At 41.6% G+C, this 13,301-nt stretch overlaps 1 protein-coding gene across 6 annotated transcripts in view; it reads left to right on the top strand.

Moving 5' to 3' along the window:
- The window catches only part of ab (BTB/POZ-zinc finger protein abrupt), a 56,843-nt gene that overhangs the window by 40,001 nt on the left and 3,541 nt on the right, over positions 1–13,301 (top strand). The window contains exon 8 of one of the 6 annotated variants that reach the window (XM_030384179.2): positions 10,517–13,282. The exons of the other annotated variants lie outside the window; for them this stretch is intronic. Coding sequence (XP_030240039.1) covers positions 10,517–11,655 — 1,139 coding nt within the window. The 3' untranslated portion in view covers positions 11,656–13,282. Of the gene's footprint in view, positions 1–10,516; positions 13,283–13,301 lie in introns of those variants that run through there. 6 annotated transcript variants of the gene reach the window in all.

The following is a 13,301-nucleotide window of genomic DNA, read 5'->3' as shown; positions in this document are numbered from 1 at the left end:
GTCAGCGTCAACGTCGGCTTCGGCTTCGGCTTTGACGCTGATGTCGTATATATTTTTCGGGAATAATTCAAAGCGAAATACGAATTTCAGGGCCCGTACAGAGTCCGTCCATCCAACCCCATCAGCAGATGGCCGCAGTGTAGTTTGCTCTACCGGGCCTAAGCACAGTTCGCATCAGCGTCGGACGCCCTGCGCTCCATTGCCATTCCATTAGCGACACCATTGGCGTCAACGTCAGCATCCATCGCACATGTCCTTGCAATTGTTCTTGCCTACCCCAGCGACACGCTGGACAGCCAAGGTGGCAGGGGGCAGGGGGCAGGGGCAAACACACGAGAGCGAAAGCGTGCGCAAAAAGCAGTAACAACAGCAACAACAATAACAGTTATATTCCCATATAATATTCGTACACACTTTGCAAACATGTTTGTCGATGATGTATTATACAAAATGCCCATAAAAAGGCCCGCATGAGCGAGACGGCGAGAGAAAGAGAGGGAAAGGAAAAGCAGCAGCAGGAGCAGCGGCAGAAGGAAAGCTGCCAAAGCCCGGAATCTGAATGTGTGTTTGTGTGTGTGTGTGTGCGAGAATGAGAGCATCCGATGGCGTAATCATCGTTTGTCTCTCTACACATTCGTATATGTATATATATAAATATTCGTATGTGTGTGTGCCACTAAATCGAAATGCCAAAATGCCCATTTCTATTCTGTGTTGGCCCCGCATAAGCGATACAGACATTTCGTTTTTTGGGGTAATACATCAAACTAGCCGCATCAATACAACACACACACACACACGCATACATTGGCATATAAGGGTTTGCCTCCCTTGCTGTGTGTGTGTGTGTGTGTGTGTGTGTGTGTGCCTAGTTCGGGCTGCATGCGGCGTGTTAAAATAAAACCAACAACGACTACAAAAACAATAGCCAAGTTAATATATCCATGGATCCCTCGGCATGTGTGTGTGTGTGTGTGTGTGTGTGCGAGAGTGTATGGAAAAAGAGTAAAATACTTCATGCAGAACCGAGCCAAAAACCGAATATCTCATAGAGCACAGCACAACGGATGAGCAGCAGTTGCAGACAAGACTGAGGCAAGGACAACAAAAGTTGTTGCCACCAAAAGTAAAGGAGATAATCTTGGCCAAATGCTTGCCAGGAACCAACATCTTTAGACGCAGTCTGTGTCGGTGTCTGTGTCTGCATGTGTGCGTGTGTGTGTGTGTGTGAGCTTAGGGGGTATAGCCGGGCTGTAGCCGACAAACTGCCAGCAAACCAAGGTCTGCCGAGACAGAACTCCGTTCTAATGACCGCCAAGATAGAATGACATTTCGGGGCTGTCAGCTCTCATTGTTACCCAGCTCTGTAAGGTCTGTCCGTCTGTGAGTGTGTGTGCGTGTGCGTGTGTGTGAGACTGTCCATGTGTGTGTTGTATTGAGTTTGCCTCCGACTCAACACACACAACGCATGCGAGTGCACGAGTGTGCGTGAAGATGAAAACTTTAAGTACACAGAGCAGCGAGGAGTCGGGCAGCAAGTACCGCACAGTGGTGCAATGCAAGCAGCGTTTAATGAAATTCCATAAAGTTTGAATATCATTTAACTCTATATTTATATTTCAAATGAATTAATATTCATAATCGAATTCTATAAAAGAGAATTTTGAAACACATATAAACTTCAGTTCCTAAAGTATTTACCATATATGTATAATTGTCTTACAAATTCTTATTATTATTTCAAAAATTTCAATTGATATAATGCCGCTATGATACTTGAGAGGACTTAAACTTTGAAGATCCAAATCCACTCTAAAATTCGAATACAATTTAAAATCAGATGTAAATAAATTCTTGATATGTTAATCCAATATGTAGATTAGTACAGATTTGTGTGCTCCAATCTTTTATGCAATTTAATATAAAATATTTGATATAAACTCTTAGAGCTATGGATGCTAACGATCTCAGAATGAGTTACAATGGGAGAGAAACGTAAAGCTTTAGGCAACATACTAAATATCGAAGTATAAATACATAAATATCTATACATTATTTATGATAATAACTTTATATATTTGTTTTATATTATACAAAGAACGTAGAAAGCAGTTTATGAAAAATTGTGAGGAGGAAAGTTACGCGATGGAAGATTCGGTAGATGCAAAAAATTCAATGAATTTGTTATAATGGATAGTATATCATCATATATATATAATGGGATGATTGAAGGGAAAATGAAACAGTGGAGAGTCAAATATTATTTCCAAAAATTTCAATTATTGGGCCACATTCTTCTATCACGCACCACTGTGCATTGGGAGTAAAAAGTAAAAAGAGGAAGCAAAAGGCTACATTTTGGGCAATAAGACGCCACATTTCAAGTTGTGAGGTCCAGGCTTAAGACCCAGACCAGAGAACACAAAAACTCAAACTCCGACCCAAACCCCAACCCAAACCGAGGCAGCAACTGCGGCCCAAGTACGTGAAAATTGATAGATGAGTTATGGGCGAGAAGGCAAACGAGGGCGAGGATTCGCATGCATATGTCTGTCCGTATACGAACACACACACACACACATGCAGGCATATCTTGTCTGCTTTGTATGCGTGTGCTGTGTGTGTGTGTGTGTGGGCTGTGATTGTGTGTAGTTCCATTTTGCAAGTGGCAATGAGTCCGAAGACGTTCAATGTTTGTCCGTCCGACGCTACCTACCCCATACTGCCAACACACATAGTATGTGTATGCATGTATGTGTGTGTGTGTGTGTGTGTGTGTGTGTGTGTATGTATTTGGGGTAGAGGGCAGGGGGCAAGCAGAAGCATTTTTCAACGACTGCGACGCCAGCCGAAGGCATTAAAAGTTTTTGTATTTATTTTGCAGTCGGTTAACAATATTCCTTTTGCAGCAACCCAGCCGAACCCCTTTCCTGCCTCGTTCGCATTCTCTGTCTCGCTCGCACGTTCGCACTTGCTCTTGTTGTTGCTGTGCCACCTCCTTCTGCGTTCTTCTCGTAGTTCTTGGTTTTCTCCGCACATACGTGTAACAGTTTTGTAATTGTATGCGTGCGTTTTGTTTGCGGACGTGGCCGTCTTGGACGTCGACGTTTTTGTACATACACACATACACACACACACTCGCACACGCATGCAATAGAAATAGGAATAGCAATTCGAGTACATGGAGCTGGCCATGTGTGCGGGGGTGTGGGCTGTGCGAGGCAGGGTCTGAAAACTTTTATGTGTAATACATCAATTGCAAAAAGATAGCCAAATGCTGTTAAGTTTATATACTACACACACACACACACACGCACACACACACATGGGCGCCGCTATAGCCAGCTCTTTTGTGCGCCGCCAGCTATCTCTGTCGCACCCGCTGAGGGTGGCTGTGGCCGAGTTACTTACGCCCACGCCAAGTAGACGCTGGGCAACTTCTCGAGCTGCGAGCTGTGCACAAGTAAAAGATACATTTATTATGTGCGAAGAGCGATGAACACAAGCGATTTATCCTTTTTAACTTTTTCCTTTGCAGTCCTGGCTACAGCTGTCCACCCATACTATGTTGTGGCTCTCATTCGTTTGTCTATCTTCTCCGCATGTGTGTGTGTGTGTGTGACTGCATTTGTGTGAGTGTGTTTGTGTGTTGTTGCTGTTGCTTTTGTTCTCGCTCGGCCCACATCTCTGCCGTGACTAATTTATTACCGCAAGAGGGCATCATCTAAGCAGGGTTTAAACTAAGCAGCCAACTGTAAGTGAGTGTGTGTGCGTGTGTGTGTCAGCTTATTTTGTTTACGGACAACTCTCGAATGTATGCCGCAATATTTCGCGAACTTCTCAGCTGCCCCTCCACAAAACTATGCACTGTTTTCTTCTCTTCTGTTTGTCTCGCACGCTCAGCATATGCAATTTTTCAATCGTTTGCCTCGATTTTTGACTTCTCCCAAACTTTTCTCATTTCAAAGTTGAAACAACAAACAGCATTATCGCCATTCATCACATGTCAAAAAGAAAAACTAAAAAGAAAAAAAACGAAAAAAATAAAATAGAGGCTGTGCCAAAAACTTGATGTGGCCAAGGCAAACAATCATAAGTAATCTGACTAAGGTCGAGCGGGAAATGCTCTATGATTAGATTAGTTAGACATTGTAAATAATACAGATTTTATTCATATATATTAAACTTTGAATGCAGTTTACTGAAAAACAATTGTTTTATTATTTTATTTTTTTCTTTTCCTTTTATTTTTAAATTCAAAATTAATATATTTTATTTTTATTTGTTTTGCAATATATAAATAATTATTAAGAAATTACATATATTATTTATTTCACTTATTCATTTAATCACTTATTATTTAGTAACAACTTTATCTAGTTTGACAATATATACATATATAATAATAATTATATATATGAATTTTTTTATTTATTATTCGCCTCACCAAGTTGAAAAAAGTAATGTTCTACGCTTACAGTTTTTTTCATTTTTAAATTAATATTTATTACACAATTTTAAAATATTTAAATTTATTACTTGGGGTTCATTTAAATTCACAATTATTTTCATTTATATAATAACTAATTTTTTATCTCAGTAGATCGAAGAAGCAATACATCAAGCTATATCTTTTACAGTATTAGTTAAATATACTTTGTGTAATTAGTAAATATTTCTATTTATATTTCACTTATTTATATCGTATTTCTTATACTGGACCCCAGAAAGTATGCTACATAAACCTAATCAAGCTATTCGCTCCCGCTTAACCCAAACTAATCCATGCTGGCAACACATGCATGTATGAGTGTACCTGTGTGTGTGTGTGTATGCAGGCGTTGTCACTTACAATTCTTTCCCCTTTGGTCACACTGTGTTTGGCGCTGCCCCGAAGTCAAAGACGCTGTCAGTTAATATATCAGAGGCTCAGGCAATGCTTCAGTCCTGCTGCCTGTGTCCTGGTCCTGGTCCTGTGTCCTTTCGCTGTTGCTGCCACTGCTCCGCTGTTGTCACACATGCTCAACGGCAATTTCGCTTTCAATTTCGAATGCTATCTATGAGACAGCGAGCGACTCCACACACACACACACACACACACACACACACACGCATACAGAGTGTGCAAAAAACGCAACACAAAAGAAAAAGAAAAAAAAAAAAAAACAAGCAAACTTGTTTGCAAAGTTTAAACAACATTTCGTCTCGTTTCGTTTCGTTTCGTTTGGTGTTTTTATATTTTTTTTATTCTTAGCTTGGACCGTCGTTGTACGTGCCGGGCTATGCGTAGATATAGATAGATAGAACACCCTACTCCATACATCCGATGCCTAAATTTCCATTTCCCCCCGCATCAAAAGTTTGCAGTTTTCTGCTTCTTGTTTTTTTTCTTTTTGCTGTCGTAAGATAAACAAATACAGAGATGGATTGCTGGAAGTCGTGTGTCGCCTGACAGCTGGACAATCTAAAATGGTTATTCGATAAATCTGAAGTTCCAAATGCAGCGAGCTGCTGCCTCTGCTGCTGCCTCTGCCTCTGGCTCTGCTGCTAATTAACTCAATGCTCGTCTAATGAATTCGGTCAAACGATTTTTACGGCCGGGCCCTATGAATACGCTCGGAGGTCAGCGAAGTGTAATCACTTTATCAATAATTCAATCACAATTCTGAGCGGCGCGCGGCGCTCGGCAGACGCTCGTAAAACTGCGTCGCCAATTTGTCAGGGAATACAGACGGAATACTTGAGACGGCCTGTATTATGTGTTTTATTGCAAGGACTCTGATAAACTTGTGTGCGCATATAAAGCGAGCCCATAAAAATTAATAAAAGCGTGGCTTAGGCCGGCCTGCAGCCCCCCCCCCCCCCCCCATACACCATCTCTACCACCCACTCACCCTCTCTCTCTCTCACTATCTGTCTCTTTCGCTCTCTGTAGCTTTTGATCTTTCGACCCCTTTTTATAGTTTTATTATCTTTGAGATTCTGTTGAAATTAAACTGTGTCCAGCTCAAAACTGGAAAACAACAAAAATTTCGCTGAAACGGCGCTCGTAAAAATCGCCTCAGATATTATAATACATACATATATTGTATATGTATAAGAAGTTTGGCGAAGGCGAAGACGAAGGCGAAGGCGGGTCTACGAAATGGCCAAAAGCATTTCAACTTATTAAGTAATAAATTCCAATAAGAAGAAAAGCAAACGAATTACCGCCAGAGCCAAAGACAAACGACAGAGAAATATGCATTCGAATAATTATAATGATAATAATAATATTAATAATAATAAGCAGAGGTGATAACGATCGCAAGACATCGAAAAATGACCATTAAACACACCTACGCCAGCTGCCACACCCCCGGGCTTCAACCCTTTCGTAGAGCCTGCCAGAATGCCTACGAAATGCTTGCAGAGGGGCAGCGGGGCAGCGGGGCAGCGGGAGAGCGGGGCAACCCTCTCTATAATATCAATGGGCCCGGCCCCATTGACGCGAGTGATTTATATAGAAAAATTCATTATTTGCTCGCCTCGCGTCGCGACGTCCAAATGCAAAACGCGGCGAATGGCTGGACGGGGAGGGGGTGGGAGCTAAAAATAATGACCAGGTCATATAGCAGCGCAGCCAAGAGGAAGCCTTACTTGACTCGAGCCCTATCTTTAATAAAGCTAATTTCTATTGACGCTAACAGCGCTGCGACATGCGAGTCGAAGTCTAAAACTCCTCAATCCGAATCAGAAACGGAATCCGAAACGGATTCGCGGCGAATGCGAGGCGAAGCCAACTTTAAATAACCATTAAGTTCCGCTCCGAGGGGTGCCACATGCAATTGCTCTACATTTGAATGTCTTATGTGTGTGTGTGTGTGTGTGTGTGAAATGCGCCATTGTGGGACACCTTAAGCAAAGTGTTTGGCGGCGCCCATGGGCATGCGGCTATAATTGATGAGTTCGGGCCACCAAGCCCAGGTCATTTAGGCACCAGATACAGGATATGAGCACAGCACTCATGCACAGACAGACACACACACACACACGCACACATACAAACACACGCATGCACACTTAATACATATGCATACATTATTTCAATCTGACGTGATTAGCTTGGTCAATTTGCACAGTTTTATTTAATATCACTTGAACATAGACAAAGCTGAGTGTGCGAACCAGGTGGTGCATGCGCTTGCATGGAGAGTGCCCAGCTAGAAGTTACCCTGTATGTGATATAGATCCATGTCCCTTCAGATATTATGAAATGATATTGTGATAATAAATAGTATCTACTACATAGAGATTGACAGCAATATAGACGAATTCAGAATTTCCTAATTCTGTTTGATTTTAACAGGGTTCCTTTCATTTATACATACATGCACATATATATATTATAATTATGTGAACAATTTCTGTTGTATTTCTTTAATTGTCCTAGAGTCTTAATGCTAGATATATGTTCAATCCCATTGTTCTTTAACAAATTAAAAGAAATTTTTGGTAAATGAAAATTGTACTTGGAAATTATTTTCGAAAATCCTTTTCAAAATTCTAAATATCTAGCTCTAGATTTATACTTGATGCCGCGAAAAGGAGGCCGTAAAAAGTGCATTCATTATATTATTTTTGTAAAAAATTGCATGTATCTGGTATATTATATTATTTTATGGATTGCCATGCCCTTAGAGGAATCTTCTAAATAAGAATATCTTGCAAATCTCGAGTTTTCACCATTTCAATTAGGATTTCTGGGGCATCAACCCTTGTCCATTTGTGGCTCACATCGTTGTCTCAGCATCTCTCCATTGACTCATATGAAATAATAATAAAAATAGCTGTGCAATGTGCATAAAACTATTAGGAGAATTAAGTTTGCATTTTATATTTCATTAATTATGCACATCGAGTGACGCATCTGGGGCTGCATTACGCACAGGCCAACGCACACTCCCAGCGAAATGTCTATTCAGAAAGTAGCACTCCAAAGCACTTGAATACCTCCTGAAAGGAATCAACAAAATCTGAGTGAAAGACAAGCGCTCAAAAATTGCACCTGTTGTAGGGGCGCAAGGTGGGACATCTTACGCCTGATTGAGGTCCACTCGCATGGCGCTCGCCTGCTGCGTTGTCATTTGCAACTCACACACACACAGGCTCACACTTAGATGCACTTAGCTGCATGGCTGGTCAAAGGAATCCCCTCTGCGTCGCTTAGCCAGGCTGAAGCCAGGGCCATCTTCAGCTGCAGCCAATCGAGTGGCTCAGAAGGAGTCCAGCATGAGGCAGCCACAGTCGGGGCCATGCGGCATGTTGCATGCGGCTATATGCATGCAGATTAGTATATAGCAACAACGGCTGTGACAGGTATATATACATATATATATGTATATGTGTATGTATGTATATACTAGATGGCAACGTATTCTATTTTAAATTTTATTATATTTTTCACTTGAGATAGACGATATATACTACGTGTGTGTGTGTGTGTGTGTGTGTGTGTGTGTGTGTGTGTGTGTGTGTGTGTGTGTGTGTGTGTGTGTGTGTATTGATATATTTATGTATGCAACAAATTTTGTTTGCATTTTCCCTTGAGTTGTCACGCACAAAGGCAAAAAGTAAATTGTTTAATTTGATTTCATTTTGGGCGCTCTTGCGTCATGGCCCGAGCCCTGGCCAAATGGCGTTTGCCATATGAGCATATCGCCCAGAGACACGCCCCTAATAGCTTCTGGGTGTGTGTGTGAGTGTGTGAGTGTGTGTACAATGCAAATCTCTGACTCAATACATGGCCTGGCAGCGCCCTGCTGCTGCCAATTTTCCACACATTTAATTGCGTTTCTATTTTTCAAATATTTATTATTATCGAATATTGAAAACGATACACAAATGCGAATGCATCAGTCCCATTCGGACCCGCGCCAATTGGCATATGGTGTGCCTGCACGTCATGTGCGGACCGAGCATATATCTATAGAGTTGTTCGCCAGATCTGCCAATGATAGCGTGGCACGCGATATGCCGTGCCCTCAAACCTTCTACACCTCGACTCACACCTCGGCTCGCTTTCATACGAATGGCTTTTGTCACGGTCTCCGGATTGATCTAATCCTTTCGGGTGTGCTGGGATTACGAACCAACTGATAGATGATTGGGCGCAAGCCTTTCAAAGGCACTCTAAAATGGAAATCTGGGAAAGGATTTTGAATAAAACTTTAGTGAATCTTGAAAAATAGTTTTCATTGAACCAAATTAAATCTACATCTGAGAGGAACTTGACTTTGTATAAGCAGTCGAGTCCCGATAATTAGATTTTTAATCTAAGAGAAAAGACTTTAAAAAAGTTTTTTACATTTAAAAAAAATATTATAAACTTGTATAGTGGGAATAACCGCGACATTCTAAGGCAGAAAATAACGATAAAAAGATTCAATTTGTTTATTGATTATTTTGAAATGTTAAATTGATGTATACAGTATCTGAGATTTAACTTAGACTTTTGCATATCTCTTAATTCTCTAATTCTAATTCTCAAATCCTTGTACATTGAAATTTAAGTAAGCTCTATTTGAGGACTGACCTCTTGAGGTACAATTTAATCACAGTATCCAGAAGTCGAATATTGTATGGGTACAAGCCTGGTTGAGTTCTAATAAGAATACGTCATAGCACTAAAACGTAGCACCGTCTAGGTCTGACGACTGCTTCAAAATCATCTGTAATATTTTTTAATAGCACCATCTGTGTGTCATTTCTCGACTGAAATAGAAATCTTTGTGAGTTTCGCTGCCTTATGATATAAATTATTTTGTTTATTAATTTTGTTTCTAATACTTTAAGATCTCATATATTTTTGTGTATATAATATATATGTATTTGGATTATTAAATATATTTAAAGTTGATGTAATTTGCACCGTTTGCCAAACTAGACATACATACATACAAATACTTGCTTGCCTGCCTGTTAAACGTACATATAAAAATCAATCTCAATATCTATTCGAATGTGTATTAAGTATGATTTCCACAAAAGCTCCTAAGTTAAGTGAACCGAATTGGCAATAACTGGACGATCAATGCGTGTGGATGGGTAGTAAAAGCAATTGGAACTGTTAGAACTGAATGTTTCCCCCAGCACAAAAAGCGAATAACCAAAATACGATTGCAATTGGCTCAAATCTGATTAATATCGAAAGAAATTCTGTAAGAAATGGAAATAATACAATTGGATCAAAAGAAATTGAAATGCAGTTAGGAGGATAATTCAGTTCTGCTGTTGTTGTTGTTGTTGCTGCTGCCAAATGCCTGCAACTGCTGTCAATGGGAAGACACACAAAGACCACACCAACACACACACACACACATGCAAATATACACAAAGCACACACACACACACACACGCACTCTAAATTGGGTGAGACGCATTTGCAACCGCATAACGAAATGTTTTAGATTAGTGCCAACTGATTTCTGATTCTCAATTGACCTCCCGCAACACTGCGAACTGTGTCCAACTGCAGGTACGTTCCTCAGCAGCCAGCAGTCGAGCATCAAGCAGGAGGCCATGGACGTTCCTGTCGAGGAGCAGCCGCATGAGGCGCATGCCGCCGATCGCCAGCCAGCGGCGTGCAAGTTGGCCAAGTTGATGCAGCGGCCGCAGCTGGCGCAGCTCTTCGAGCGTCGCAGCCACAATAACAACAACAACAACAACAACAATAATAATAATAATAATAATAATAGCAACAATAATAACAATAACAATACCATTAGCCACAATAATAACAATGAACGCATGTTCAAGAAGAATCGCTCGACAAATTCATCGCCCACGCCGTCGGCGCGCTCCTGGAACGACAGCGAGGAGGAGCAGGACTACAATCAGGACGAGCGCTCCAGCTCGGCCTCGTCGGCCATTTCGCTGACCATGAAACGGAGTTGTCAGGCCAATGAATCGACGCTCTACCAAACCCTGCAACAGCATCGTCAACAGCAACAGCAACAGCAGCAACAGCAACAGCAGCAGCACCTGCAGCAGCAGAGCGAACATCGCCCTCATCTCAAGCAGCAGCAGCAACATCAACATCAGCAGCAGCAGCAATATCTGGATGAGCTGCAGCAATCAGTTTCCGTGTCACACCAGCAACAGCTGACCGCCAATCTGTTCATGGCGCGCACCATTGCGCTGAGTCGGTCGCGCGACTTTCCCGATATATTCCAGAACCCCTCGGCAGCAGCGGTGGCTGCAGCGGCAGCAGCAGCAGCGACTGCCACTGCCTCGGCCACAGCCTCTGCCCTGGCCAGCAGCACGAGCGGCGCTGCTGCTGCGGCGGCTGCCGCCGCTGCCGCTGCCGCCGGTGGCAGCAGCAACAACAGCAGCAGCAGCAATGCTGGCAGCAACTACATGCTGCCCTGCCCGCTGTGCGAGACGCCGCTGGAGCAGCGCGTCTTCCGCCAGCACCTGGACAGGCACTATCCGCGCGACAGTCCCGTCTGTCCGGTGATCGAGTGCGGCCGTCGCTTCGCCCATCCCAACTCGGTGCGCAACCACATGCGCATCAAGCACACACTGCAGTGGGCCAAAATGAAGGCCATGCGCTCCTCCGGCGGCCCCTTCGCCGGCGGCCCCGACTTCAAATTCAAGAGCGAAGCGGCCAACTAGTTGGTGTCGCCCCACGGCACGCCCCGGCGCCCCATTGTCCAGAGGCAATGTGCCCGCAGATACTCGCACTAGGGGCGACAACAAACGCTTCTCTAGGTTGCTGCCAGCTGTCAAAAGGTCAAAAGGCGACAATAATCCTAAGCCCACACTCGGGACACTCGCGTCTATCGTAGATAGCCAAGGACAACAGAATAAGCAAAGCAAACGTAGTACTAGACTCGATCGAGCCAGCAGCGCCGAGAAGCCACTTAACTGGGCCAAATCGAAAGCTTTTCTAATTCCTTTGTTTATTACCGAAAACGGTTTCATTTTAATATATTCTATATTCACTTGTGCTTAAAATGGGAAATTCTATTTTAGTTTCTTTACATTTATTCAATTCGGAATTTCCTGGCAATGTGGCTGAAGCGACTTGAGGCTGGCATACAACAATTATTACGTTCCTATATTAAAATGAAAAAAGATAGTATACTATATTGCAACTAGTACATATTCGTACTTCCACTACTGCGTATGTGCAACTTTATTATATATGAATGTATGCATGTACAACATGCAGAGCTAGTTTTACACTGTAAAGAAAGAGCCCAGAGATGATTATATGAATAATAATGAATTCCATATTTAGTAAACAAACAAACTTACACACACACACACACACACACTCACACTATGAGGCGTAGCAGAGCTGCAAGTTAAATGTAATTTTTAGTAAGGTGTAGTCGCTGCTGGATAACGTACTACTACTGCTACTACCACACGCTAGATGGCGCTTAACACGGCACTAGGAACTCCACTAAACTCCAGTATTATACGTACATAGGAACGAAGCGCATACACAACTCCTAGCATACTATCTACTGTATAAGCGTATAAACAATATAGTATATATTATATACATTTAGTATATGAAACAAGGTATTTGTAGATAAACATGAGCTGAATACCAAGCAGAAACAATTATAAATAGTTATTATAATTAATTATAATGATACTACAAAATAGAATGTGCCTGCGTAATATATTTTTAGCCAAGACAAAAAAAAAGAAACCAATTGAATTGAGAAAAACATAAAATACACACACATACACACTTAGACAAGTGAGAAGTTGCAAATTTTATTAGAGAGAAATTTCCAAAGAGCTCAAAATTGTCATTTGATTTCTAGTTTCGTATATAGGTATGTCGCAAGAGCATCAAGAGAGAAAAGCATACGTAAAAAGGTTCCTATAATGTTAATCAAAACGAAAAACTAACTAAAATTAAAGCAAAACTAAAACTCAAAAAAGCAGAAGAAGAAGAAGAAGAGAACGTCTTATATTCCATTTCGACACGGACAATTTTACAGTTGTGTAGCCCATAGCAAATACATATGCACCCATGCATGTGTATATGTGTACTCCTACATCTATTATAATTTATATACATAGAAATATATACATGCATATATATCTATATTTTACTATATATATATGTGTGTATGTGTATATATTTTAGTTTGGCCAATTGGTTGGAGAACGCGTAGCTCGTAAAGGCAAGAAATGTATCCTCACTTTATGTACGCCTCGATGAGGCGATTATGTTTTTGTTTAACAATAAAGAGCAAACGAAGAAAAGTCGAGTGAACGAGTCTCTTATTCAGTGA

This window comes from Drosophila navojoa, chromosome 3 (assembly GCF_054131105.1).
Source record: "Drosophila navojoa isolate 15081-1374.11 chromosome 3, UAZ_NAV_1.0, whole genome shotgun sequence".
NCBI lineage: Eukaryota > Metazoa > Arthropoda > Insecta > Diptera > Drosophilidae > Drosophila > Drosophila navojoa.
Note: the sequence above shows the minus strand (reverse complement) of the source record. Positions and strands in the feature narration are given on the sequence as shown.